This window comes from Sitodiplosis mosellana, unplaced genomic scaffold (assembly GCF_009176505.1).
Source record: "Sitodiplosis mosellana isolate CC-2019 unplaced genomic scaffold, AAFC_SMos_1.0 Smas_scaffold_11, whole genome shotgun sequence".
Taxonomy (NCBI): Eukaryota; Metazoa; Arthropoda; class Insecta; order Diptera; family Cecidomyiidae; genus Sitodiplosis; species Sitodiplosis mosellana.
The window spans coordinates 2,057,814-2,085,627 of NW_022595253.1; the positions used below are offsets into that span (position 1 = coordinate 2,057,814).

Sequence of the window (27,814 nt, forward strand, 5' to 3'; positions counted from 1 at the left end):
GTTTTTTTTCTATTCCTAATTCGACGGAATAATATTTTTTTCTTGTTCTGAGCTGGATTTTGACCAGACATATCGATAGTTATTTATAAATGGAACGAGCAGAATAGAACTGCAAACTAGTTTCTTATTCAAAATGACGTAGTGTATTCATCAAGTGTGAGCGAACAAAGTTTTGTTAAAAATTAAAAGTTGGTAAATTGAATTTGAATAGAATAATCGTGATGTGAATCAGTGTTTGAAATTCAAAACCGAGGAATTGAAGTGAATCAGGAATGTGGAAATTGCACTCATACACAAACACCATGAACGAGGATTATATTTTCTATTAGATAGAACAAGGGATAAAAAAAAAAAAAAACAAGAATAAATATGAATTTTTCCATTTCAATATTTTTCAAGTCAAAGTGTTATGATAAGTGAGAGAAAATGGTAAAAATGAATGGTGGCCACCGTTTGAATTGCGAGTTTGCCATCCATGTGCAACAATGTACTGCACTGCACTGAACTGAACTAGTACAACTGCATTTTTGGTCTGCAACGACACATACCGAGTATAGAGCGAACAGATGAATCTCGTGTTGGATGCACACCATGCCTAACTGATGCTTGTGTACTTTTGCCGCAAACTCTTTTCATATCATTTCATACCGTGCATTTGTGTGTATGTGGAACAAAAAAGAATCATAAAGTGAATGGGTGCATCGTAACGTGAACACAACAATTCGATTCTTGTGTGTACCGAGAGCCAAGTGTGTGTTTCATAGCTGTGTGACTAGTGTGTTCGGCTAGCAAAAGAGCAAACATTCACAACACACAACGTTCATTTTATTGACAGATCCGTAGGCGATGTGAATCGAATCCAAAAACTAGTGCAAAATCTCTTGGCAAAAAGCAGGAAAAAAAAAACAACGTGTGTGAGTGTTAAAAAAGACGAAAAAAGAACGTAAAACGCTCTAAATCATAATCAAGAAAGAAACAATAAAAAGAAGGTGAAGGCAAACGGTTTTTTGTGATTTGACTACAAATTGCGAGAATCGACCTGACAGGTAAACAATCTGTTCATGAATTTGTAATTGAGATTGAAAGAAAAACGTGCGCGTAGTATGCATGATGTGTGTTTGTTGGTGATTTGGAATGTGAATCGCCGCATTGAATGCGATGTGTGTGAATGATGAAGAAAAAGGAATTTGCCAACTCTAAGTGTGCGAGTGTGTGTGTATGGAAAATATATATTTTTCATATTCCACCGCATTCCGTCAACTCATATTCGAAATGTAATTTACAAAGGAAAATAGAGAAGGAAAAGAAAACCGATGGAACACAAGTATCGGAAAGTGTTTGGGGTCAGCGAACTCGAAACGTTCGAATGTTTTACTACATCGTAAACATGTACATCAACCATGCACTTAATGGCATATCTAGGCTGGGGAGATCGTAATTTCCCGTTTGTGGTGTTTCTCTTCATTCTCTCGTGATTTACTAGTAGTTTTCCTTATAAATTCCATTATATTTTGAATAACTTCCTCATTATTCATTTCATGCTAAAAGCATCTATCCTTCGCCATTCGCCGACAAATGCAAATCATCAAATGCAAGTGAAGACTTTTAAAAGCCATGGATGATTACACACTTTTACTTGAGAGGGAAAATCAATGGAACACATCATCATCATTCGTAGTCGTCGTTGGCGACTTAGTCATTGTGTTTGTTGATGCCTATCATTTTTATTTTTGCTTTTGCTCGATTCTTGTTGACAAAGCAACATTTTAATCATAAAACTGACGTCACCATGTGGCTACATCATCCACTGAATGCTATCCAGTTTATTTAATCATAAAATTTCGAAATGAAACATCAACATCAGCTTCAAAAACAGAAGCTCAAACTTTTTCGTTCCATCTTCATCTCTTCGCCGAAGAAAATATTTACTCAAGCGTTTTAATCATACATGTGTGATACACCGAAAATAACCAGGCACCCTGATCCGCTTTCACTTGTATCGTAGCACATTTAATTAGCATTCATCGACAATGTAATCGAACGTAACGAGGGAGAACATGCGAAAGACGATGATCACATTCGTTATTTTTAGATTGAACCAAAAATAAACGCCATATTATCAGGTACAATAACCTCCTTCTCTTTCGTCAAAAAATATCTAATCCCATTTTTGGGCCGTCGAAAAGAGTTGACACACAATGGTGTACCAACTGATTTTGGGCTTGGCTGCTTTTTACTACTTTGTGTTATTTAACACAAACGATAAAGCAATCGAAGTACAATAACACAATGTTGTTGAACAATGAGCGCGTATTGTTGTTATTCAAGAATACAATGAATGATTGGCATGAGCCAGGCATCGATGTCGCGACCAAGTAAGCAATACATCCCCTTCGAAACCTATTATGTTAGATTTAGATTGGAGCCACTCGCCCCACAAATCGAACGAAACACGAAAAAAAAAACACACGATATACACACGCATCGGAACAAGAAAAATACCAACACGATGGTCAAATGGAAGAAACTACAACCGAATATAGGTCAATCGCAAGCTGATCGATATCCGAGCAATCGTAACTCGGATACCAAACGAAAACGAACCGCTGTTTTATGTTAAGGGTAAATGAAAATGTGAACGACGACAAAATTGCTCATGTCACCTAAATACCGTATTCACCCCGTTGCACACATGTATATGTGTGAACCGAATTTTGGTGTCGACTTCATTCGTCACTTTATTTCCTTCACAAATGAAAACAAAAGTATTCCATTTAGCTGCTTAATTATTAAAAATCCAAACGGGAACACGTATCGCATGTTCTAATGAATTTAATTCAGATTCATGACTTTACTAGCTCTCTCTCTCTCTTGCACTGGCTCACTCCGCTTCGGTCATTATAAAACGGTTTTGCATTCTATGTGTGTATGTGTGACACATAAATGCTGTTCCAATTACTGAAAATAGAAGCCGTTTGCCTTTAATGCATTTCATTTGTTAAGCGTGTTAATTTTCGTCTCTTTTTTTCGAGCCTTTATGATATAACGGTCTAATACAAACAGGACTCATAAATGGCCAATTGGAAATCGTACACTGATACGATGTGTTGAGAATGTGAACGTTTAGTTAAACTACACAAAACTAGAAGTCGTTTGAAAATGAAATATTCGGCGCTGGCCAATGTATACAATTCGGTTAATTCCGCGTAAACATTCGAAATACTCCACTATAAAAAAAACGAGCGACGAAGAAAATACAACCCGTTGAATTCAACGTTGATACAAGCATGAAGCGGATCCAACCAGTGAAAAATGAGAAGAGGAAGAAAAGGCGATGCGAGAGAATTTCAATAAACAATACACCGGCAACAGAAAATGAAAACAAAAATAAACTCAAACGTCGAAATTAATATCTAAATAGATGAAGCAAAAAACAATTTATGTTTGAAATGAACATTTAAATACAAGCGCATACGATAGGCGATCGCATTTATTCGATGGCATGCGCGCTGCCGCCGCCACCGCGCGCCAGTATTTATGTTTTTGCGATTTTCTCTTTCAGTCTCGCACACCATAGCAATCAATTCTTCGCGCTTTTGTTTTATTCTACTTTGTAATTAGATGAAATTTCTCTCTCTCTCTCTCCTTGAGCCGAAGGAAGGAGATAGAGCAAGAGAGAGAGAGGGAGAGAGAGAAAATGAATATGAGAGACAGAGAGACTGGCCTTCTAAATGAATTTTGAACAAATCCACATCGACGTTAGTTGAGTGTGAGCTTTCAGTGCGCGCATATTTCACATCGAGCGAATCATCCGAACGACAACCAAGAACACCATCACTTTACTCACTAGCCTAGACACGATCACTTCATTTGCCATTCGATCGGTCGGTCGGTCTCTGTGTTTAACAGACTGTGATTTGTTTTTGGCGTCGAACATTTTTGTTTGTGTTTTTTTCGTTCTCAAGTAATTTTTTAACGAGTTTTTTTTTTCATTTGTTTGTTTGTTTCCAATTTTTTTTTTTTGAATAATATTTTCCCAGTGATATTTAGTTCGAATGCAATTTGAAGCGAGATTGTGCATGGTCGGTTAGGAAGCGTGCTATTGCTAGTTTGTGAAATTAGGTTAAACGAATCGACCGAGTTGTCGTTAAGGAGTTTTAATTTTACATAATTTTCACATCGAAAAACGCATAAAATTCTTTACGATCAACACACGAAACGTTATAGTACGATTGCTGCTGTGCTATTGTTGCTACCACTGCCACCGCCGCTGCTTGCCAAGGCGTGCACTTGAGTTCGTTTGTATATTTTCCATGTTGGTGGTGAATAAAATCATAACATTTTTTTTTCTCGTTAGATAAAGACTGTCAGTAGTGGAAACAGTTTGATTACGGTCGGTTTATCGTTGGCGTTAAAGAACAAGTACTGAATGTTGTACCGTAAAAGTCGTAGCGCATTTGCCTAGAAAAGAAAGAGACAAAATTTGAATAATTTTTTTAGAAAAGTTGAAACCTTGAAAAGTTCCTACTGGAACTGTTACGACCGAAATATTTTTTGTTGTTGTTGTTGTTTCGCAAACTCTGGAATAATGTCAAAGGTAAGCCAAAATTCAGTTGGAACCAATACCTAAGCAGGTGGTGGTGGTGCGGCTGCTTTTCGCTTCAAAATATTCAAACATTTCTTTTGCACAAATAACAATTCATGCAATGTAATCCATTCAATGTTTACTGAACGCATAAAATCCACTTCACAAAAATGCCATTTCGCCCATTTTATTCGGCAAATTCGCATTTCCACAATGATAATAATATCGATGTTGTCATTTCAAGTTTTAACAATGTATTTGCTTCACATAATTTTGCTCGTTGAAAAACTTTTCGATCGATATATCGCATTAACTGAATGTAAAGAATCATAACCATTGTCAACTCTGTAGCAAACACACAAAAAAAAGTCGTTGTCGTTCTCGTTCCAAACGATGTTTATTTTTGAGTTGATGGCCGTAATAATCCGAAATTGGACGGCCCCTGTTTACACAGCGAATAAACAAAAACATGCACATAAAAACCGAATGCAATGTATCAAAATAGGCAATAGTTTCGTAAATGAGACGGACAAATTCTTGGAAAACTTTCCAAACAAATCACTTAATTTTAACGAAGAAAAACCCTCCATTGAAAAACTGAATAGCATTCAGCAATTGCCTTAAATGTGGATCCTATAGAGAGATGTCGTCACTGCGTATGCATCACACAAAGAGATTATGAGCTGCGATCGGAATTATCGACGACAATGTGTCATTTTGAGATTTATTCACAATTGTTGTTGTTGTTGTTGTTGTGGGACCAAAAACCGTCGTCCAATGCAGAGAGTGAAACACACAGAAAACTAGTTCGACTCTGATTTTGCCAAGCTGATGCCATATTTGACACAAGAAAACATTGAGATTTCTTAATTAGCATTGAGATGAAACAAAAAACAACACTGATTTCTACTTCTGTATTCATGCCGACACCACCGGCGATGCCATTGACTCGCATTCATGATGCTCTAATCAAAAAGTTTCTACATCGAGAGAGTGCAATCACATGTGCATGTGTCTCGTTACGGCTTCAACATATGCTGTGCATGAAATGTGCCATCTCTTTCATACACACCGACCGGCAGAGATCGTGCAACATTTTCACTTTTCTCTCTCCCTCTCTCTCTCTCTCTCTCTCTCTCTCTCTCGATACCATATAAATTAGGAAATTTTTGAATTCCAAATGCTGGGCACACAGAAGGGAACCAAGCCATTAAAAGTCGTTCAATTAACATCGAGAGTGCGAATAAAAGTGGATTATATTGTCGAAACTTTTCGACGCCCGAAATGAAAAAGAAAAAAAAGCAGCTATATGCTATACCCATGTTTATGTATTCTTCCATCGAGAGCACACATTAATAGCTCGCATAATGAGAACGCATCGTGCGGTTTGTTTATTTAGTATGGGCCAAAAACCAATCGAACTCATTTTTTCTCGCTCGCTCGAATTTTTTAATTATTATTCTTTCCATACGGCTTCAAACGCATGACTTTTGAGAGGCAATACCGAACACAAGTAGATTCGAGTGGAAATGAATCAACAACGAATCGACCAAATTGCGTGCAGAGTTTTTTTTTTTTGTGTGTGGTTTCGTTTATGATTCCAGGCAGACTTTGGTTGATGGTGATTGTGAATTATTATTGTTTTCCAAATGTGCAATTGAAGTTGTTTTCCCATAAAGTTAAAGAAGAATACTTTTCGAACTACATCATTATACCTTCGAATCTGCATTGAGCTATAATGCACTGTAATGTTCCATTTTTTAATGAAGAAATTGAAAGTCAACAAACTACAATGTTATATTTATTCCGAAACAGTGAATCGTCCGGTTAATAAATTACTTTGTCTGCACTGAGAACGAGATAATGCGTTGCATTCGCTTTACGCTGATTAAATATGCATCGATGATTTACACTGATTTATAGATATTGACCTGAATGAAAAGCGAAACTTATTTCCTAATTTGTTATCTGACTTTTCATCACCTGATTGTAAAACTCATTTCACGCTGGTGCTAAGTTCGAAGCGATAGAAAAGAGGAAAAAAAAAGAACGTGTTCCAATGTGTAAACAAGAAGTATGAAAACGCAATTTCAAAAGCAAATCGAGAATATGTAAATTGCAAGGAGAATCGTAGCTTGAGCGTGAGCGCGCGTTCGGTATGTTTGTATACAATCCGCGACAAAATACGCGTAACGGCACGAATGAGCATTGAGCATGGCACACACTGTGTATTTTTAGATGATTACCGAAAGACGCGCGCGCGCGAGAGAGATCAAATCGTTTTTTTTTTCTTTCGCTGATATTTATGAAGCTGTCGTATGGTGTCTATTTGCCAACTGCACACAAAAAATAAGCGAAAAAAAATGAATGCAAACTATATATCATAGTCCACTTCAATGAAATCCAAATTCTATTTTTTTCCCTCTATTTGACGAATTGATGTTTGCTCAGCAACTAAAATCCCCTCAAAATAATCGAAACCGATTTACAAATGAGCAGCATTTTTACACACACTTGTTATGTTTGTTTTGTACACATGCTCGTTTCCATTGTATGGGCTTCGCATCGAGTGACGGTCCGTACACACGTTTTTACGATCGTTAATACGTCTGGCCAAGCAAAACGGAATTTTGTTTGATTTGATGGAGTGATTGGCATATTTATTCTAGACAGTAAATTCTCCAGTTGATGATGACTGCAAATCGATATGGCAGCCCGATCGAATGTGTGAAAGAAAATGTTCCATGCAGTATGTTTTATTTCAACAAAATGAAAACTCTCACTTTTCTTTGTGTTAATCGTTGAAGTTTGAATTTTAGTGGGAGTTTTCTATTTTGAGTGATGGAATTTGAATGATATTTCTATGCTTTGCATTGAAATTTTCTGCTTTAGGAGACTTAAATTCAGTTTTCTGTTCTAAATGTTCGTCTCTGTTCCAAACGTTCCTCCTGTTTATGAATGAATAATGTTTTAATCTCCAGAAAAATTAGAATTTTTCCTTTAAATTCCGATTCTAATCAATACAATTGAACAATTTCAGGTTTATGCACCAAGTGGTCCGAAGCCGCCAATGCAACGTTGCCCGTACATTCATGAGATGCGAGAACGTTTTATCAACGATACGCCGAATCAAGTGTACATTATGAATCGAATGGAACGTGAACGGGATCGTGCCGAGCGCGAAAATTTACTCGGCAATCCAAAACAATCGTCCGCTATAAGCGATACGAGTAGCAATCAGGTCGGGACGGTGGTCAAGGTATGATTGGCGATAACTCGAGCATGATACAACGACGGATCTACAACGAAATGAACAAATGAAACGATCGTTCCATACATTTTTCTCTATCTCTCTCTCTCTCTCTATGTTTCCAACTCTTTCTCTTCCTGTTTTGAACTTGTACATTTTCTATTCGTACTTTACTGCTAAACTATCGATGATGAAACGAACGAAAAAGAAAAACCAATCCAGCTTTTAATCCATTTATAAAATACACCAATGTAAAACCTGAAATGCACGAGTTATTTTGCCATTTGTACCCTAGATCGCTACTAATAATATTTCTATACTTTTTTTTAACATTTAAGTAGTTAAGAGTTTTGCATTTAAATGTTGACAATGAATTTATTGTCTCATGGCACACGATAAAAAGACAAAAAACAACAAAATTCCCAGACACAAAACACAACTACACACAACAACAACAAAGATATTGCTGTTAACAGATTTGCTTAAACTCTCTAGTGCTTACAAAATAACGGTTGAAACACGCGCTTAATTGCTGTAACTCCTTTTGTGTTAATGTTTCAGTATGTCAAACTAAACAAATTGCATTTGAAGTCGAAAAGCATGTCAAAGTTCCATATATTCAAAATTCATTGATTTTTTTTTTTTCATTTCTATAAATATCATTGAGTTTCGTTGGTTCGGCTTTTGAGCTGACTTCAATGTACGACTTTGGTATGAGTTTGTATGCATTTTTAATCTTGCCAAATCCATTTTCCATTTGTTTGATGCGGTTTATTTTACATTTTTCTATCGATTTTTCATCGTGTTTATTATATATTCAAAATGGAATGGATTTTAATTGAAAGTGTTTCAGGACCGTAACCAGAATTGTCATATGTAATTGATGTATATGGTATATCTGAATGTTCATTAGCTTATGTATATACACGCATATGCGTGTTGATGATTGGAATCAAATATAGACAGATTGTTGGCTAAGATTACACTTGGACCGGTGATTCGTTTGCTTTGGCGCATTGGATACAAAGTGAGGTAACTCAACCACCAAATTTCGTGTATTTGAGGGGCCCAATTTATATTAATCATGTTTTAGGAGATATATCCTCGTGAATTATTGGGAAAGTTCAGCGTTTGCGAAAATCTTGATGTTTGTTTGTCACAACTGGATTCAAATCGGAATCTTGCGGTTGCAATTTCATTGGAGAATGCACAAAATATTCGCTTGAAATCCGCATCACAAATCGCTTCGAAAACATAAAAAATCCGAATCAGTTCCTTGTTGGAAAAAAAATTCCCATTTTTGGATGAATTAAATATGTTCATTCAAGCAATCAGCGCCAATGGCCTGATTCAGAAATGGCTCAGCGACACTAAATCTCGACCTGAATATCAATACCAAGAGCCAATCATTCAACCAATTATGGACACGTTTAAATTGGATTTCGAAGTTTCGGTTTTTTTTATTTGTACTACCACTTCTAGTCTTTATTGCCGAAAATATTATTTTCTATATGACAAACAAGCGAAACCCATCTAAAATTTGTCTCTTACTCGAAATGCTAATCGATTCAGACAGACATTTTTTGTTAGATGATATCTATTTAAGGAATAATGTCACCATTTACACAATCTTGATTGCATGAAACACATAATAATGTTGGTAATGCACATGATTCAATTATGACTATTGTCCAAATTATTGTAATTTCATGGCCACATCGATAATCAGATTTATGAATAATTGATCACAACTGCTTTAGACGTCGAAATATTTTTTGTATAAGAACTTGTGCTGTTTCAGCGGTGTTTTATATAGTTTGGAATTTTTATTCATTGAAAACGGACGATGATCGTTCTTAAAGTTATAATTCATTTGATTTTTGCCATCGAAGTGCAATCGAAAGAGTCTATTCAAAAGATTTCGATTTTATTTTCAAATCTTGAGCCATTTGTAATTGCAAATAGTATGAACGATGCACCAAAAGGATTGGATGTATTGATTATGGAGAATTTCTCTAAAAAATTCCATTTAAAAACTGAATACGTTCGCTCAAATCAATCATTTGAAGAAGCATTTGAAAAGTTCACGCAAAACCAATTATTCGAGTAAGATGTCACAATTTTTAACAAGAAAAATAGTTCATTCGAGAATGTTTTTGTTTTTACAGAAAATGTACCGTTTTCATTGGCGCACTGAGTGGAAATATTGTAACACAAAAATATTTAAAAGGATCCAGTGCATATTATCAGGATTCACTGACTTGGTGTGTTCAGGCCAAGCATCTGATTCCAAAGGGAGATAGTCTATTTTATATCTGCAGTGATTGGCGTGTATTTCTAGCTATGTTTCTGTCAACAATTGTGATACTAACCACGTTATATGTCATTCAACAATTTGATGATATTCACCCAAAATGGGATTGGCACCGCTTAACATTAGATGGTTTTGCAAATTATGCCGGGTTCCCATGTAAATATCGTCCAAAAACCACAGCATGTCGAATATATTATGGCTGTTGTTTATGCGGAGCCGTGATTTTTACAACCAATTCTTGTGCACAGTATCAACTTTTTATGTCAAATTTGATGTATGAAAAACAAGTGGACTCAGTTGATGAAATTATTGCGAAAGGCTATGCTTTAGCTGGTGATTCGGTGGCTTTGAAATATCTATATAAACAGAACGAGGTACAGATCGGTTCGAACACTATTCAATTCAAATTGAGTGCTTTTAAGCAAATTAGAATGAATACTTTTTTCTTATCCTCATTCAGATATTTCCACAGCAATCATTGGAAAAGTTCAATATATGTCAAAATCTCGGTCCTTGCTTGGGGCAGCTTGAAACAAGTCGACGTCTTGCTGTTGCCGTTTCACGCGAACACGCAAGAAGTAGCCAACTGATCCCTTCATCCGAAATTTACTGCTTTGAACATCCAAATGTAATCCAAACGAATTCTCTGCAAATTCTCGTTCGAAATGATTTCCCTCTATTGGAGGAACTAAATACGTTCATCAACGCAGCCAGTGCCAGTGGCCTAATCGTGAAATGGCTTACAGACACAAAACTTCGAGTTAATTATCGACATCCAAAGGATGAAAGTGGTGTTATTACCATGGGTAACTTTCATGTGTTTTTCAACATATGGATTTGTACGGTAATTGTACCTTGCTTCGTGTTTTTCCTTGAAAAAACCATTTTCTACATGGCACATCAGCCGAATTCACATAAAATCAGCCATTTCTTTGAAATGTTAATTGACGGAGATAGACACTTTTTACTTGATGATATCAGATTCGAATAAAATGTGAGTGCTGATCAATTGAGTAGTTTGGAGTGAAAATTTTATACAGAAAAGTTGCGCGGAAAAATGTCGATGATGAATGACCAGAAAAGGGATAGCCATATAGTATACGGTATAGTAAACTATAGTGAACTATATATAGCTATCTCTTTTCATTTGACATTTTTCCGCGCAACTTTTCTGTATTGCATTTTCGCTCCAAACTACTCCGTTTGGCTTCGAATTCAGAAAAAATGGATTTTTGATGCACACAATGTATTTATAAAGATCTGATCTGTACAGACTACAGATCATACGCATGATTGCAGTAAAATTTCATCACAATTAGGAGTATACATTATAATGTATTACGTCATGAACTTTGAATTAAAGCCTTTGAACTAATGTATCACATTAGTTTTATCCATGAATAATGGACGAACACAACAAAACTAATATTCATTCAAATTACGCACGTTCAGCGTTTATCACAGAAATGTATGACAAAAACGCAATAAATGTTATTTGTACTGCTAGTTTGAAATTGTTTTCATTTTAAAAGTATACAAACTTTGGTCGTTTTCCAAGTTGAAATGGTTACATTTAAATGTGGCTATTCCGCTTGGGCATGCATAAAATAGCTACCTTGGTGCCCAAACTATATCCATTACAGATTTTAGGCCCAAGTGATTTCTCTTTGTCGGACAAGTTGAATGGATACATTAATGCAACGGGTGTGCCCCTAGGTGCGGTGGCCTAATTGAAAAATGGATATCATAAGCTGATGACCAGATTACATAAAAAATAAAACTAACATAAAGACGATCATTTGAGTCAAATTGCAATGGATTGCGCAAAAATCAGTGTCCAGCTTGAAATTCCAATCATTTCAGAGCGAAACTTTTGATTGAATAATAACAGATTTGTTCCAAGGCAAGGAATTGAATGCGATTCTCCATTTTTCCTTTTAAAATCCACCAAAAAATTTAGGAATTATATAAGCAAATATATCAGGCAATGTCTACAAACACTTTTCTGGTTACGGTTTTGCAATAAAATCGTATTATAAATCATCTATATTAAAATATGTCCTAAATGTGATCGCCATATTGCAAGCGATGAAAAAAAAAAACTAACAGTGTTTGTTGTGTCCATGTCTATCGAAATTGTTTGTTTTTACCGATTTGATCGATTATAGAGTTTTATCGAACGAAAATTGGAACGAATAAAATAACGATGTCATGAATTTTAGATACATAATGATGGCTACCATACAAGTCCAGCGCATACGAATCTGCGAACACCGCTGGTGCCTCGTGACTTAGGAGAGGATTTTAGTATAGGATACGACGAAGAACAGCCAGCTATCCCATTAGATCCGAAACTACCGAAGAATGCAAAGTAAGTTGAAATGACCCAAAAAAATTTCAAGTTATCCATTATCATGCGAAATTCGGTGGCAGTAAGTGTCTTTGTTTAGAATCAATGTGTGTGTGTATAGGATGTCCCATTCAATTAACAACAACTACAACATCCAAAAGCAAAAAACCAATTAAAATTGTTCTCTCTCATTTATTTTCAATAATTTCTTTTCGTGTTTTTTTTTATCATTTGTTTTTTTCTTTTTTGACAAAAGATTTAGCACAAGTGAAAACGGATTGTTTGTGCAACCAAATAAAAGGTTAGATTTAACATGAACATATTCATTTGAACTAGCTGTGTGTATGCACGCACCATTTCCTCTCTCGGCTAAACTAATACATATTTTTTTTGTTCACACAATTCGGTATTGCATTTTGTACAAACAAAACAAATTTTATGTGAGAGTGCACTAGAATGTACACATTTCGATACGTTCGTTGAACTTTCTTACTTTAAATACGTTGAGTTGAAGAATGAAATGAACGTTGATAGGCATAAATTATTCAAACGGGAACATTCCGTTCAAAAATGTCATTCATTTTTAAATCAAAAGTATTTTGCTTTTGAGAATTGAGAACAAAAAGGAAGAAGAATAAGAAAAGAAGCAAAAAATTTAATTCTTGGCCTTATTTTATTACCGAAACCAAAGACATTCATTGATGCGTTCATTGAACCCAGCTCCGAAGTAAGAAACTTCTAAATCCAAAATCATTCGATTTGCTTAGTTCAATTATTTACCCAAACTGAAAGTCTTCGTAGCGAAATCTTAGATTTCGATTGATTTATTCATGCGACACATCACAGTCTCAGTTATCGATCTTATTTAGTAATGCATTAGATCAAACCTTTAGCTACATCAAATCGATGCAATAGCCTCATCTCGATAGCACATAAAAACCTCCTCTGAAACCATAAAACCCAATCATACCCTAGCATAATTTGTATTGTTCGAAGACATTGTTGGCGTTTATGCACGGCCGGTAGTCGCTCGTTCAGAACGAAAGCCACACTGCGTGTGTGTGTGTGTGTGTGTTTGTATGTCGTTTGAATGCACATTAAAGGACCTAATAAAACGTGACCACATGACATGCGATATATATTGGAGCGTTGTAACGGCAACGAGACGCAGAGTGTGTACTAATGAACGTTGTTATTTTGAATAAACGCTGACAAAGAATCTCAGTGGCTGTCGCAAGGGGGTGTTCACAACAATGAGCATTGTGAGCATTCACTCACTCAGTCGGCAATGGAGCATTCGCGGCCGACAAGGTTCAATGTTCAATGTGAAGTAAAAGCCGTCGTCTGTTATTCATCAATCCGGAAACTAATTAAAACAAAGAAATCTGATGTTTATGCTCTTTCTCGCACTCCCTTCTGCTCGTTCATTTATTCGACAGAGAAATTACATCGTATCAGCCCAATATCGTTGAAGTGCTCATGAATTTTTGGCAGCATTCAATCAAACTGATGGAAAAGTTTGGATTTCATTGGAAAATGTAGAACAATTTTAATCATTTGCAAAAATAAACGAAACAAATATATATGATTTCAATCAAAAGCCGTCGAAAATGAGATAAAATGTAAATGAATGCAACGAATTGAAGCGATGGCCTGGCCATACAATGTTTGTTATTCATTTGGAACATTCACTGGAAATTAAATTATGGCGAAGAGAACATGTCCAAAAATGGTAATACGCACAGCCGAATGAAATCACTCTCTCTTGCTCTTTGCTTGCGCTCACGATGGAAAAATTACATCCGATCACCATGTGTACAATAGAACCTAAGCCATCGAAGTACACAAGTGCCAGGCGATAGTTGTTCTTGGTACGCGTAACACGGAATACGTGCAAATCTCTTCTGCTCGCCTTTGTCTATGCACCCTTTTTTCTATTTTTCGTTTTATTCTTCATCCATTTCTCACTCTCTCTCTCTCTCTCTCTCTCTGCCTGTCTCTCGCCAGCATCGCAATAAACGTACACAGTTGTTATGCGCACACACAATCGCACACCGAAATGCAATCGAATGGTATAAATTCCAAGCGAACGCTGTGTGCGTGTGTGTATGAGTTTTTGCGTATCTGTATTGAATTTGGTTATTGGTTAGCATTAGGGGATTACATGTCGTTTTGCACAATTCCAGTTCACCACTACATCGATTCGGATTCAAAGTCTATTGAAAATGCGCTCGTGCACTCACACAAACATACACAATCGGTGTCGCTCTTTTGCTCTCTTGAGTCCATTGTGAAGAGCATTCATTTTCCCGTGCTTCCTGTGTGTACGCGATTCCATACGAAGAATCGGGAATATATTCCTCTATAATAATACGTACGATATATATGCTGCGACGCGCGTTCTCTCGTTCGCTTGCTTGCTCGCTCGCTCGTTTCGATGACGACTTGGGGTGAGATAGCGAACCATTTCAATACAAAGCAATTTCAAACATAAACAGCTTCGGCTATTATCAAGCAGCAGCAGCATCGTTTCTGTCGTAACAACAGAGACGAGAAGCAGCAGCGCAGCATCGTCACAGCCATTTCACTGGAAGTGTAGTCAGTACTTAGTCTGCGTTAGGTTTGATAAAACCGTCGACCCAGCAAAAGTATCATTGTACGATTTAAATCGAAAGAGAAAAAAAAAGAATATTTTTTTCTCGCGTAAAATATTTTTTCGGTAACAAAAAGTGGAAATTCTTGAGACTAAATTTTGGAATTGTGTAAACATAATACGCAATATAAATCAAGTGTTTGTTTTTTGTTGTTGTTGTTGTTCGAAAATGAAAGAGTTTAAATTTTATGTGTGCTAGAAGAAAAAAAGAAGAAGAACGGAGACTCAACCATTTCCACTGTTATCGCTTCACACATCATTTTTTCCCATTCGCATCTATCTCTCGCAGGCCGAGAATAAACAGAGAAAATTATTCCTTCGTACTTTTTTTTATCGGTTCTTTGTGTACACGGTTGTGTCGTATTTTTGTTGCTGTTACGTAACTCATTTATTGATATCGATGCCTATATCCATTCCACCATTATTCGACAGTGTCGAGATAAACAAATTGTTATGATACGAGTGGATACGATTTCTTATTTGTTTCTCCTTCCTCTCGCCTCTCCGATTCTTTCAATCCCAGTAATAAAATTGGTTTACGATAGAAATCGTGTCAAGTACATGCAAAGAACAGTTTCAGTGGAAGAGAAAAAAAATTATAAATTATGCTGCAGAGAAAAAAAGGAACACGTCGTTGAATGAAAACTTAAAAATTTATGATGCGCAATTCGAACAGGTCTAAAAATGGATGTATCCATCAATCGGGGACAGAAGTGAAATGTTATAAAAAAAAACGTCGCATAAAATATTCAAGCCCATTCAAAAACGTCCTTGAGATGTTGCAACACAGTTTTTTTCTTCTCTTCTTCTGTTTGTTTGCGCTGAACTGCATAAATGGGAAGCGTTATTTTTGTGTTTGCTTTTGTTCCCGTTTTGCTGTTAACCGGATATTGAGTTTTTTTCTTCGCTCTCTTCCATCTCGTCGATTAGTTTGCACAGATGCCTGTGCAATGATGGTGCTTATCTATGCCATCGCATCCCATTGAATATATATATAGTTGGCACTAATTCCAACTGTGCCATGATCTCTTGTGGCTTTTTTCCCTCCATCCATTTAATTAAGCCTGTCAAAAATGACGGCATCATCGAAAATTGATACGTGATTTGAACGGAAAATGGCACGAGACAGAAAAAAGTCGGCAGGATTATTTTGTACGTTTGTAAAATTGCAGATTGCATAAAATTGAATTGAAGAGAGAGCACCAAATCCGAGTGATATACATATTTTGAGAGGTCACTAGGTCGTCCAGGCATTTTGTGTACTGTTTGATGTGCAAGAGAGAGCTGTTTGGAGCGCTCTCGCTGAGACGCTCACTCAGCCCCACCCGACTATCGCGAGAGTCGTCCATCTGTGTGTAGCGATTTTCACTGCTGCTGCGACGGCCACTCTTACTGAGTGCTCATCGCAGCTTCAACAACAATCCATTCGAAAATTTCGTCGACTGCTGCCGTTTTTACAAATTTTCCGTTTCTTCGCTTTATTCCACATACATTCTTCACTCATACTTCAAATATAGAGAGCGAAAAAAACATAACGATGCTCCAGTATCAGCAGTAGCAGCAACCGAGCGACAATGTGTGAGAGAGCAAGAATATCACTCTGTTCGGTGTGTTTGGTGTACGATTTGATATGTGCGTTCGAATATGCTCTCCTTTATTCCTCACTTTTGCAAACGGTGTACTCAATGCGCAGATTCCATCGGTGGATGAGAGAATATGTGTATTTTGAAGAATTTTTCGATATGCGTTTGCTCATCGCTTCGCTGTTCCATTCATTCTCTCGGCAGTCAGAGCAAATTTACAATTCGGTAACGAATGTTTTCTCCGTTCGTTCCCTGTGCTCGTTTCGAATCCTTTTCTGCAAAAATTCTCTCACTCTCGCGCATTATCATTCCAACGGGGGGTTTACACCAAACAAAATTGTCCAAGTCGCTGAAAGTAATTTTCCGAATTTTGTTTTTCCACACAAAGAACCAAAAAGACGAGGCATTTTTTTCTGGTCACGATTTTTGACCTGAGAAATACTGTTTACTCTCACTCTGTGATATTGTCTAGTTTTATATCTAAAAAAAAACATCGACTTTAAATTTTAGCAGAAAAAAAATCATCAAACATCGAATCATTTTACGTCCTATTTTAATCATCACCAAAGAAAAAAAAAAAAGAAAACCATCGCATCATTCACATCGAATGGATTCAATCTCATCATACATTTTTACCGATTGTTAAATGACATTTTAATTGACTTTTAACACATTCTTTTATTGGATGGCGTTTTATGACCGCGCGTCTGTAGTCTTTCACATAAGTATGATATAAAAAAAAGTGTGGATTGATTGAAAACGACGCTGTGTGCTTCACGCTATAGATTATTTTGGAGAAAGAGAGAATGCGATAAAAAAAAAAAGCTGGGCAGTTCATCGAAACAGTTGATCGAAAAACGTTTAAAAATAAACTGACATAAATAGTTTCTAATTGACTGAACGCAAAAAGCCAAGTGAACGGGAAAAACAAACATTTTGAAAAAAGAAAAACAAAAGCATTAAAAGCGAGGCGGTTTTGTGCGTGTGTTTCGAAGATGGGTGGACCGGATTCGAAAATATCCACCGTTGATGTGGAAAGTGGCGACAATATGGCTACGTTGCCTGTATCGCGCGCTCACACTAGCAGCACCGATACAGCTGAAAAGAATAATGCGGCCAATAAGGAAATGGAACTGAAAAACGTTATGCCAAAACCGTTGGAAAGGTATATTTCAACCCACAAATTACCAAAAACTACCGACTCATCCATTTATTATATTCAGATTCTCGTAAATATAGTTGAGGGCTCTCGAATCGGAACTGAGCGTTATGATTTTCGGTTTTCTTTTTCCTTTCGATAGGAAATGAGAAAGGAAATTTATTTCCATGTCACTTTTTCTTTCGTTATTAACAACTGTTTCTTTTTTTGTTGTGAAATCCACTTTTGGTGTCATTTCTTATCACTTTTTGTGTTTGTTTTTCATCACGTTTTGTGTTTGTTTTTCATCACGTTTTGTGTTTGTTATCACCTTGCGTGAACTTTTGTTAGCACAAGACTTAATCGTAAGAAGCGTTTTCTTCACAGGCGACACATCTAACTCACAACACATTTGAGCTTGATGGCGTTTTTTTTTATAACTAATCAAATAATACATACTATCATACAATGCTTTTGAGAGTTCATGCCAAATCACATATGTGCATTTTAAAAACACAAACCAGATACCAAATCACCAATTACACTCGCATATATACAAATGACAGCGTTTAGCGCTAGCGCAGATTTTTAACTCAATAACCTTTTGATTATTTACCACAAATTTTTTTCTCGCATTAGAACAGATTTTAGATTTTGGTTGTTTTTCATTTTTGCCATTCTCATAACGGTTTTCATCTTGATTTCATCAATCAATCGATTCGAACATGGTTCCATTTATGTTAACATTTTTTTGATTTTCCTTTCAGAACTTCATTATTCATTATCACCAGTTTAATGTATGCCATGCTACTGATTGTTGTATGCGTCGCATACGTTATTTCTGATGTTAGCACTCATCGATTACCGATCGTTTACTATGAAGGATATTTTACATATTTGTATGGGGCTAGTATTTTGTTCCTGCTGTATGTCTTTTGCTTTTTGTTGCAAGGTAAATTTTGATCAAATTTTTTTCTCATTTTAACCAAACACATCACGTTTTATGATGAGACACAGTATACTCTTCTTCTTTTCCGTTTAAAATTCCAAACGAAAGAGTGTCAGTTTCAAATTGAAGAATTTCTATTACTTCACGTTCTGTATGTTTTTTCTTTTCATTCCCGTCGCGATAGTTTTGCTAAATAATGGGATTTTAAATAGGCTGGTGTCTCGCTGCAAATGTCAGATTATGAATGAAACGCAGTAAATTTGAAACAAATCGTTCTGAGTTTCAAAACAAAACGATCTTCATTATCAATTAAAATGTTTTATCTACTCATTTTGTTTCAACTTTACCGTGATTTTCCCATCAATGAGAAAACATTTGCATGAAGTCATTCCCACCATTCAAATCTTATGCAAACAGCTCACCCCCCAGAACATTCCGAGCGCGCGAGCGCGCACATCAAAACTCTTATGAAACTGAGTCAACATTCCATTGTTTTAATCCAACCACTCAACAACAGCAAGCACACTTCCATTTCATTTCCATTTGCGACAACACTTCATCTTCATAAATTGAGCATTTGCAATTTTAACTCCACCTTCACCCTACCCTAGCTCCAATTCGGATAGCAAGAGTTCGTTTTATTATTATATACAAAACAAATTCGGAATGCAACATTTTTTCAAGCACATCTCTTATGTTTCTTATACAAAATAAAATAAAATAAAATTTATTCATATCCAGCAAATGCAACCTCAAAACGAATGACTTGAACACTGTTCCATGAAGTGGTGAATGTTTGTTTTTCTGTTTCTCATATCAGAAACAAAAACTTTTTGATAGTTTGGGTAGAGAATTAGAGAGGTAGTAATTAGCTACTAAATAAACTGATTGCATTTGGAATACAGAGAGCACTTGCTGCAGTGGCGGTTCAACACCAAAACCACCGAAGCCGGTTAAAGAGAAGAAAGAGAAGCCCAAAAAGGAGAAGAAACCGAAGAAGGAAAAAGGCGCACCGGCTGAAGGTACTGCTGCTGATGCCAAGGAAAAGGACCCCAAATCAAGCGGAAAAGAAAAGGAAAAGGATTCCGGCAAAGCCAAACCAACTGTTCAGGTACAATACATCATCAAAACAACACTCTTCATTCGTTTTTCTTATTTTATTTCGCCAAAATTTTATTTTCAATTTAATTAATTTTTTTTTTATCGAATTGCCATTGCACCAAATTAAACCAAACATTTGCACAACACAAATTTTGGGTAAATCGCATTTTAATGCTTTTCGGCATGAATGGTTATGAATGTGTACATTTTGATTGATGACAATGATTAAAGGAAGGATTGCCACGAAGGCAGCGCGATGTGGTGCGGGAGCGAATACAATCCCTTACTATACAGGTGAGACTACTGGTGTGCGGGTTGATTGTGTGAATGCGAGTTTTTAAAAGTGAGAGAGAGAGAGAGAGAGAGAGAGACAAAAAACGTACTTTAAACTAACAACAGTCGAGTGTGACGAGTTTTTCGGTTCCATTTCTAACACGTTTGCCCATTCCATATTGCATGGTTTTTTTCTTTTGAGTGAAGATTGACTTCCGATCCAATCAGCCAGCTTGAGGTTACTAATTTTGTTGCAATTATTTTTGAAACAGGAAGCACCAGCCGAACCCGAAGTCGTTGTCACTCCTAAGAATGTTCAACGAAAACGGAAAACCACACACGCCGACCCAAGCTACGGAAGTTTCTTTTTGCGTGTTGGAGCTATTGGTATGTTTCTGATTCGAAAAAATTACGTGTTAATTTTTGAGACGTTTGCTTTTGAATTGGCATATTGATTTACTTTCCATTTCATTTCGTTAATAGCATTCGGTTTGGGGACTCTTATATATGTCGGATTGGAACTTGGCTCATTCTTCGGTAAATCGCATTATATCATTGCAATATTCTACAATTCGATTTTATTCTACCATTTTCAATTCCAGAAATACCCTTCGATTCACCATGCCATCAAATTTTACGTGGTGTAAATCCACTGTTGCAAATGATCTTCACCTTTATGCAAATGTATTTCATCTTCATGAATGCACGCGTATGTATCAGTTCATCGAAAAACTTCAGAATTTAAAAAGAAGAAATTAAAAAAATCCTACTTCTTCGCTTTTCAGTTGAATATCCACCGCTTCAAAGTGTTGGCTCGCTTTGGATTGATGCACATTTGTGCTACCAACATTTGTGTATGGATTCGAACCTTGGTATTGGAATCATTGAAGGAAATCACTATTTACTATAAAAAACGTCAGGCACTCTCTGATGAAGGCGTTTTGCTGGACTCCATCCGTTCGCATACATTGAAACATTCTGGAACTGTACTAGGAACTCACTCAGGTTTGCAATTAATCTTCACTTGAAAATCAATTCAAAATTGCCAATGTATTTTCACACAGGTCCACACCCAGAATGGGAACCAATTGACTTGCGTGTACGTGACGGATCGAATGATGATATTTTGACGAAGGCATTGAACTCAACCGCTCGTGTTGCTTCAAAGGCAGTATCAAGATCTGCATCATACTTGGCTGCTGATGCCACAACTCAGGAAACTCCAATAGCAAGCGGCGAACTTGAAACCACAACCATTTTCAAAAAAGTCAAGAAAATCCTCAGCACTGCTGCTTCGTCTACAATCAGCTCGACTCTACCAAGTACCACAACAACAACGACCACCACCACAACTACTACCACAACACCGGCACCAAGCACATCAACATTCTCACAATTGACCCAATCATCATCACTTGCCTCGTCAACGGTTCAAACTATTGTCACTGATGCAGTCACTTCGACCAGTTCACCGGCTTCTGTGTTCAACAACCCATTGGGTGGACTGGAAAACGCTTTCCAAACGTTTTCCGGATTGTCACACAATGAAACCGATGTCGAGAGCTTAGATTCACTCATTCCACAAGCATTGCTGGCTTCGGCTTCACCTAGCACTAACTCGAGCTGTGGCCGTGTCAACATTATGGGAACCATCGTACAAGATTCAGCTCCATACTTGTATCCATTCATTGTTGAATACTCATTGATTGGTGAGCGTTTTGAACATTTCTTTTCATTTCAAACTAAATTTTTCTTCTTTCTTTCATGCATATTCACCATGATAATGAATAACAGTTTCCTGCTTAATTTGATAAAATAACGAGTATGTTCATTTATCTGTTTCCCAGGTGCTGTTGTTATTTATGTGATGTGGAAACACATTGGCCGCTATGCAAAGGGAAGTGAAGAAGATTTGGAGCATCGTTTGGAAGTGATATTGTCACGTCGTGCTGTTGCAATGGCTCAACGATCGCGTTCGGGTCGTGTTGATTGTGTTGGATCATCGAAGGGACTCTTCTTTGGATTGTTGGCACTGGTCGCTTCGCTCATTTGCTTGATTCTTTTCTTTGTCTTGGTTGTGAAACCACCATTCAACCGATTGGCCGTTTTCCTTGCTGATTGTTCGCACGGTGGCATTTTGATTCTATCAATTTTGGCTATTTTGATTGGCTTCTGTCGGTGAGTTTTTATGGCAAATTTAAAATCATTCATTTCAGTTGAATTTCAATGATTGATTTGAGCTGTGTAATACTGAAGCATAAACATATGATAAATTCAAATATATCCTCGTATCTAAATCATCTGTTTTCCATTTTCAGTGTATCGAAGTTGAAATTCCGCTGCGAGGAAACTGGCAACCTGAACGACATTCTATTGCGTATTTCGGCATTTGGTCTGTTCATCTACTCGGCATTCAGCATCATTGCCGGTGCATTAAATCTATTGGAAAGTGAACCAAATCTGCTAGTCACCGTCACCAGTTCCGTTGTTGTTCTTCAAGTCGTATTGCAATTGCTGTTCATTGCCGATGTTTCAAGACGTCGTGTGCATTTACCGGAACATGATCGCACCAAACCAGGCCGACAAGTTGTCACTTTCCTTCTCATCGCGAACGTCGCTATGTTCGCCATTTATACATTCGAAGCACAAAAAGTTGCTAACAACCCGGTAAGTGCATTGGCCATTTTTTCAGTTTTAATATCTTCTCTCTAGCTGCTTCAGGCTTCGCTAATGAATATGAACGCATTTTCTAATACTAATCAAATGTGTTAATTTTGCAGGTTCAACTCGATTTCTACGGTTACATTGGTTGGGCATTGATTCAACGAGTCACTCTGCCATTGTGCATATTCCATCGATTCCACAGCGCTGTTACACTAGCCGAAATATGGAAGACAACCTACAAAGCACGCTTAGAGTAAATTCACAACTACCATCATCTCCACCTCCACTAACCAAAAACGAAGAGAGAAAAACATAAAAAAAAACCATTCAACAAAGTTCGGTTGCTTAAAGCACACACGAAAAGCAGAGGCATTCAAAGAGAAAAAAAGGATAAAACCATTTTCTCCGTTTGCTTCGAAGCCGTTTGTTGCATAAATTTAGGCATTTATTAAAAAGGAATGTGTGTGGAGTCGGTAAAAAAAGAGAGAGATACAACCAACTGGACGAACTCATAACGCTTAGTTTCGGTCCAAATGAAACATTTTTAAATTTTTAAAACATACATATTCACAAGAAAAAGTAAAAACAAAACAACAACAAATCGAGTCAACACATTTAACACATTTATATACGTATATATATAAAAGAAAACAAAAAAAAAACTATTAATTTCTTTGCAAAGTCAATATTTATAGATGGAAATAAAAAAAAAAACAAAACAAACTATATGTGTGGTTACAGATTGCGCGAGCAAGTGAATAGTAATACAAAACAAAGTAAAAATGAAAAGAAAATTTATTTATTAATTTTCAACACAGTCTTTTTTATATTGTATTTAATTTAAGATGTGATTTCAAGCGTTTTCAAAGCAAATATTTTACGTTTAAATTTTACCACAGCAAAAGAAAGAAAAAAAAATAGTTAGAATTTGTATAAGACAAATAAATTGGATTCTTTTTTCTCTTTTCAACTTCATTTTGTTTGGAGCATTTCATTTCAAATTCACAAACACAAGTAATTAGACACCATTTTTATGCGAGAGTTAAAACAAAAAAAAAACATCAGTCTAACTAATTTTTAAGCATAGTAATTGATTAAGAATTTAAGCGTCGAAAATATCTATCTCTAATGGTGAATGAACAGTGAACACACTTCGTCGGCCCGGTTAACTGTGCAATTTTCTTTCGTTTTTGGCAAAACCACAAGAGCAACATCTGAAATAGAAACGATTCAATCATTGAATTTCAGTGTAAGATCGACAATCTTGCAATGAATTCTGAGAAAATTACATTCATTTTTTGCTAAAAACTGAAACCGACCGTTGCGCCGATTGACAAAACATGTGTTCAAAATAAACTTAAACTAATTAGGCATAGTGCGAGAGTCTGTCTACCCAAAGACACAAGAATCATCCACACACACACACAGGACACAACGCAAACCACTCTAATTAAAATAATACACTTTGCGAACACTATCTCTCTCTCTCGTGAAACACAACAGAACCAACTTTCAAAAGCCAATAGATTAAATTAAACGTATAAAAAGCAACAACAAAATATTTAGAAACATTCATAACAGCATCAAACAAAAAATAACATCAATAATATACCGTAATTAAATGCATACAGAACAAAACAAAAATCACATATAAAAGAAATACACCCATAAAAATGGAGCAAAAGCAACAAAATACATCGTATTTGAGTAAGAATCTAAGAAATTATTATTGTAACTGATATTTCCGAATAAATAAACAAAGCAAAAAAACATTCAGTAAAACAGACAAAAAAGTGAAACAAACGAATGATATGTACTTAAAGTATAGAATTATATGACACAGAAAAAAAGTTAAAAAAAAATTGTTCTCATCCATGTATTAGGTGTGTTTTTAGAAACATAAAAATAATAAAAAAAATAATTTATTTAATGAACAATCGCGTCACGTAGATACACAATATTCTTATTTTTTTGTTCTATTTTTTGACGTCCCTTTTTGAATCCGAATTGGAGTTTTGGTTTTCAACCATGGTCGATCAAGCAATTGCCTGTAGGCAATATGTTTTTTTTTGCTACGCATAGCGCTTATGTTTTGATCAAAATGAAGCAATTTACTAGAAATCTCCTTTCTTTTGGTGACTAAGTGATATATTTTCTAAACCACGTTTGCACCCGAAACGCTAATTTTGTTATTAGCATTGAAATCAGCCAAGATTTCATTTTGATGAGCCATGAAAAAGCATCTTTGTAGCTTAAGCATTCGATCCTGGTTTCGGCTGGCTGTATGCATCAGAATAAATTGTCACATTTACACAATTCACTAGTTGCAGTGTCGACACAGCGTCGTCACTGGCAGTTTTTTTTATTAACAAATTTTGAACAGAAATGATTCGTAGAAAGTTCGAGCAACAATATATAAAAAAAATAACAAATTTTCGCATTTTTAACGCTTACAAATTTTCAAAATGTTTCGAAAAAAATCTCCTTTTAAGACGGAAAAAAAAAGAATTTTTACATTTTTACACCAGCAACAAACAAATTTTTTGCGCATTAGTATAGACAAAGCGTAGAAATTCGTTAAAAGCAACTTTCCAATGCAGCGATATATTTTCACGCGCGTGAAGCAATAGAATTCCCACATTTTTTTAGGCTTGAACACCAACAAAATCGCACATTTGATCCATGCAGTCGATGCAAATTGCTTGTGAAATATTCGCGCCATTTTTTTAAACACACTTTTCCTCTTTGTAATCGAATCATTTCTTTTTGCAAACTAAATTTGTAGTAAACGAAAAGGAAGGCGAACATAGAATACGCATAAAACGCCATTCGTAATTCGGATTACCAATTTTTAAGCGTTATAGCCGATGATTAAAAAGAAACAATTTTTTTTTTCACACTTTATGTTTGTTGGCATGTAGATGATAAAAAGCAAAATGATAAACAAATTCGTATTTATATAACCAACATATTCCAATGTGGAAGAGATATTGTAATACCAATTGTAGTAAACAGTACCATTTGCATTTAAATGAAACAAAATACCAAAAAACAACATCAACTGACACACACACACACACACATGGAACTTAACATTTATTGGATAGTCATTCGTATAACCATTTACATTTTGCTGTAAATAAATAAAGATTTCAGTCATATTTCCCACCAAAAACAAATTCACAACAAACGCATTTCAAAATGACAAACACCCATACTCTCACACCCACTCACACATTTTCAAGCTTTGTGATCCTCATCCGATCTTTGATACATTTGATACCGATTCACACCATCTCTTTCAATCTCTTGTGTAGGAATCAACAGAATCCGCTTCATCGACGTACAACTTTTTAGAAAATAAAAAAATTCATTTACATGTTGACATTTACCTATATCAATTCACAGGCGAACGAACAAAAAGAATACGCATTAGATTTCATCAACAAAAATAGAGGCATTCAAAACATTTTCCCTTTAAACATAGATGACAACCAACATATTTATAGTGTAAGTGCGTAAAGAAATCGACATACAAAATTCAATGTTTCCATAATCCTACATACTCACATAGTGTTTAACGAACAAAAAAAAAACATTCGTCAATCGTCCATGAATTAAGGAGGTAAAATACATAGTAAAAAACAAACAAATGAGCGCGCCCCGATCAGGCGAACAAATCATAACCCACCAAATTCATTTCGATTTTTACCGAAAAGAGGTTTTTTTCGTACTCAAAACTGACAAACAATGCGGAAATTTTATTTCCCACTCCGAGGACCATACACAAATTCACATTTCACACTTTTTTAACATCACTTTTTAAAGGCATTGTTTCAATGTGACCAACAAACCATACACGAACCAAATGGTTAAGTTTCATACCAATGGTTTGCATTTTGTTGACATCTTAAAATAACAACAACAAAAACGAAATGAATTGCGATTTTCATTTTCCTTTGTAGATTGTTTGCAAATTTTCACTAGAATACTTTTGTGCATTGATTTCGAATCGGACAAAAACAACAACAACAACACAAAACCATCTGTAAATCAATAGCCAACCATGAATGGGAAATTGTTACAAAATATTTAGTATAAATTTAGCATTTCTCAAATAGAACACAAAAAAGCAAACGCTTCAGTATGAGAAAACCAAAACTAAATAAATTACAAAACCAAAATCTGTTTGATATGATTCAAACGTTACAGTACGAATCATGCTTTCAATTATGAACAACTACCAACCAACCAACTAAAACAAATACATTACCAGAACTCTATCTAATACAGATCGATGATTACAAATAAATTGTGGAAAGAAACAAAATATTTGTGTGTTTGCTGGCATTATTTCATTTTTCGTTGGACTTTTTCTCTTTCTATTTGGAGTAGGTGACCATTTTCAGCCACAATACTTCAGGTGCTTTATGGAATTCAAGTTTTCGATGGAGTTTCTACTGCCAATAATACTTTTCTCTTCGAAATATGCAAATTTTCCATTCAAAATACGCGTTTTCGATCAAGCGGCATTAACTCTTTTGATGAAATAAAAAAGCAGCACGAGTTGATTGATTCCTTGTTCTTCGCAGCCCGTTTCGCGTTATTGTTTGCCAAAAGTGTAAATCATGTTAAATTGTTTAAAAATTAGCGGTTATCCAACGCTAATTATAGTTGATTACGTTAGGTTTTTTTTTCGTTGGTTGCATCGTTGCTAAATGAACATCTCTTCTATGCAGTTTGGCAGCCGCTGAATGGCAGTCTATTGTGATGTGTTGTCGGTCGCACTTTAAATTATAGATGAAAGACAACAAGCGAACAATGTTTTTCTGCTCTCGTTTCTATGGTGTGTCGGCAGCGCCCAAGGCACTGGCTATGTATTCTAATCGATATTTAAGAACAGCTTTTAGCATGACGAGCACGGCATAAACATTAATTTTGTGGCGTAACAATC

At 35.9% G+C, this 27,814-nt stretch overlaps 1 protein-coding gene across 8 annotated transcripts; it reads left to right on the forward strand.

The window, feature by feature from the left end:
• On the forward strand, positions 1-27,190 carry LOC129567587 (proton channel OtopLc). Of its 8 annotated transcripts, XM_055444661.1 has the most exons (17): positions 3,780-3,964; positions 4,041-4,294; positions 4,358-4,597; positions 7,626-7,844; positions 12,372-12,520; positions 12,756-12,800; positions 18,641-18,825; positions 19,728-19,933; positions 20,155-20,217; positions 20,469-20,583; positions 20,680-20,733; positions 20,799-20,905; positions 20,982-21,201; positions 21,261-21,905; positions 22,044-22,374; positions 22,515-22,863; positions 22,977-27,190. In XM_055444661.1, exons 3-17 carry the CDS (start codon positions 4,589-4,591, stop codon positions 23,115-23,117), a joined length of 2,838 nt encoding a protein of 945 aa, XP_055300636.1. In that variant the 5' UTR covers positions 3,780-3,964; positions 4,041-4,294; positions 4,358-4,588; the 3' UTR covers positions 23,118-27,190. The 8 variants fall into 8 exon arrangements, with proteins under 8 accessions (XP_055300639.1, XP_055300636.1, XP_055300635.1 ...); XM_055444660.1 differs by having other exon boundaries at positions 3,780-4,294; XM_055444663.1 differs by having other exon boundaries at positions 3,780-4,294; positions 7,626-7,826.
• The last annotated feature ends 624 nt before the right edge of the window (positions 27,191-27,814 follow it).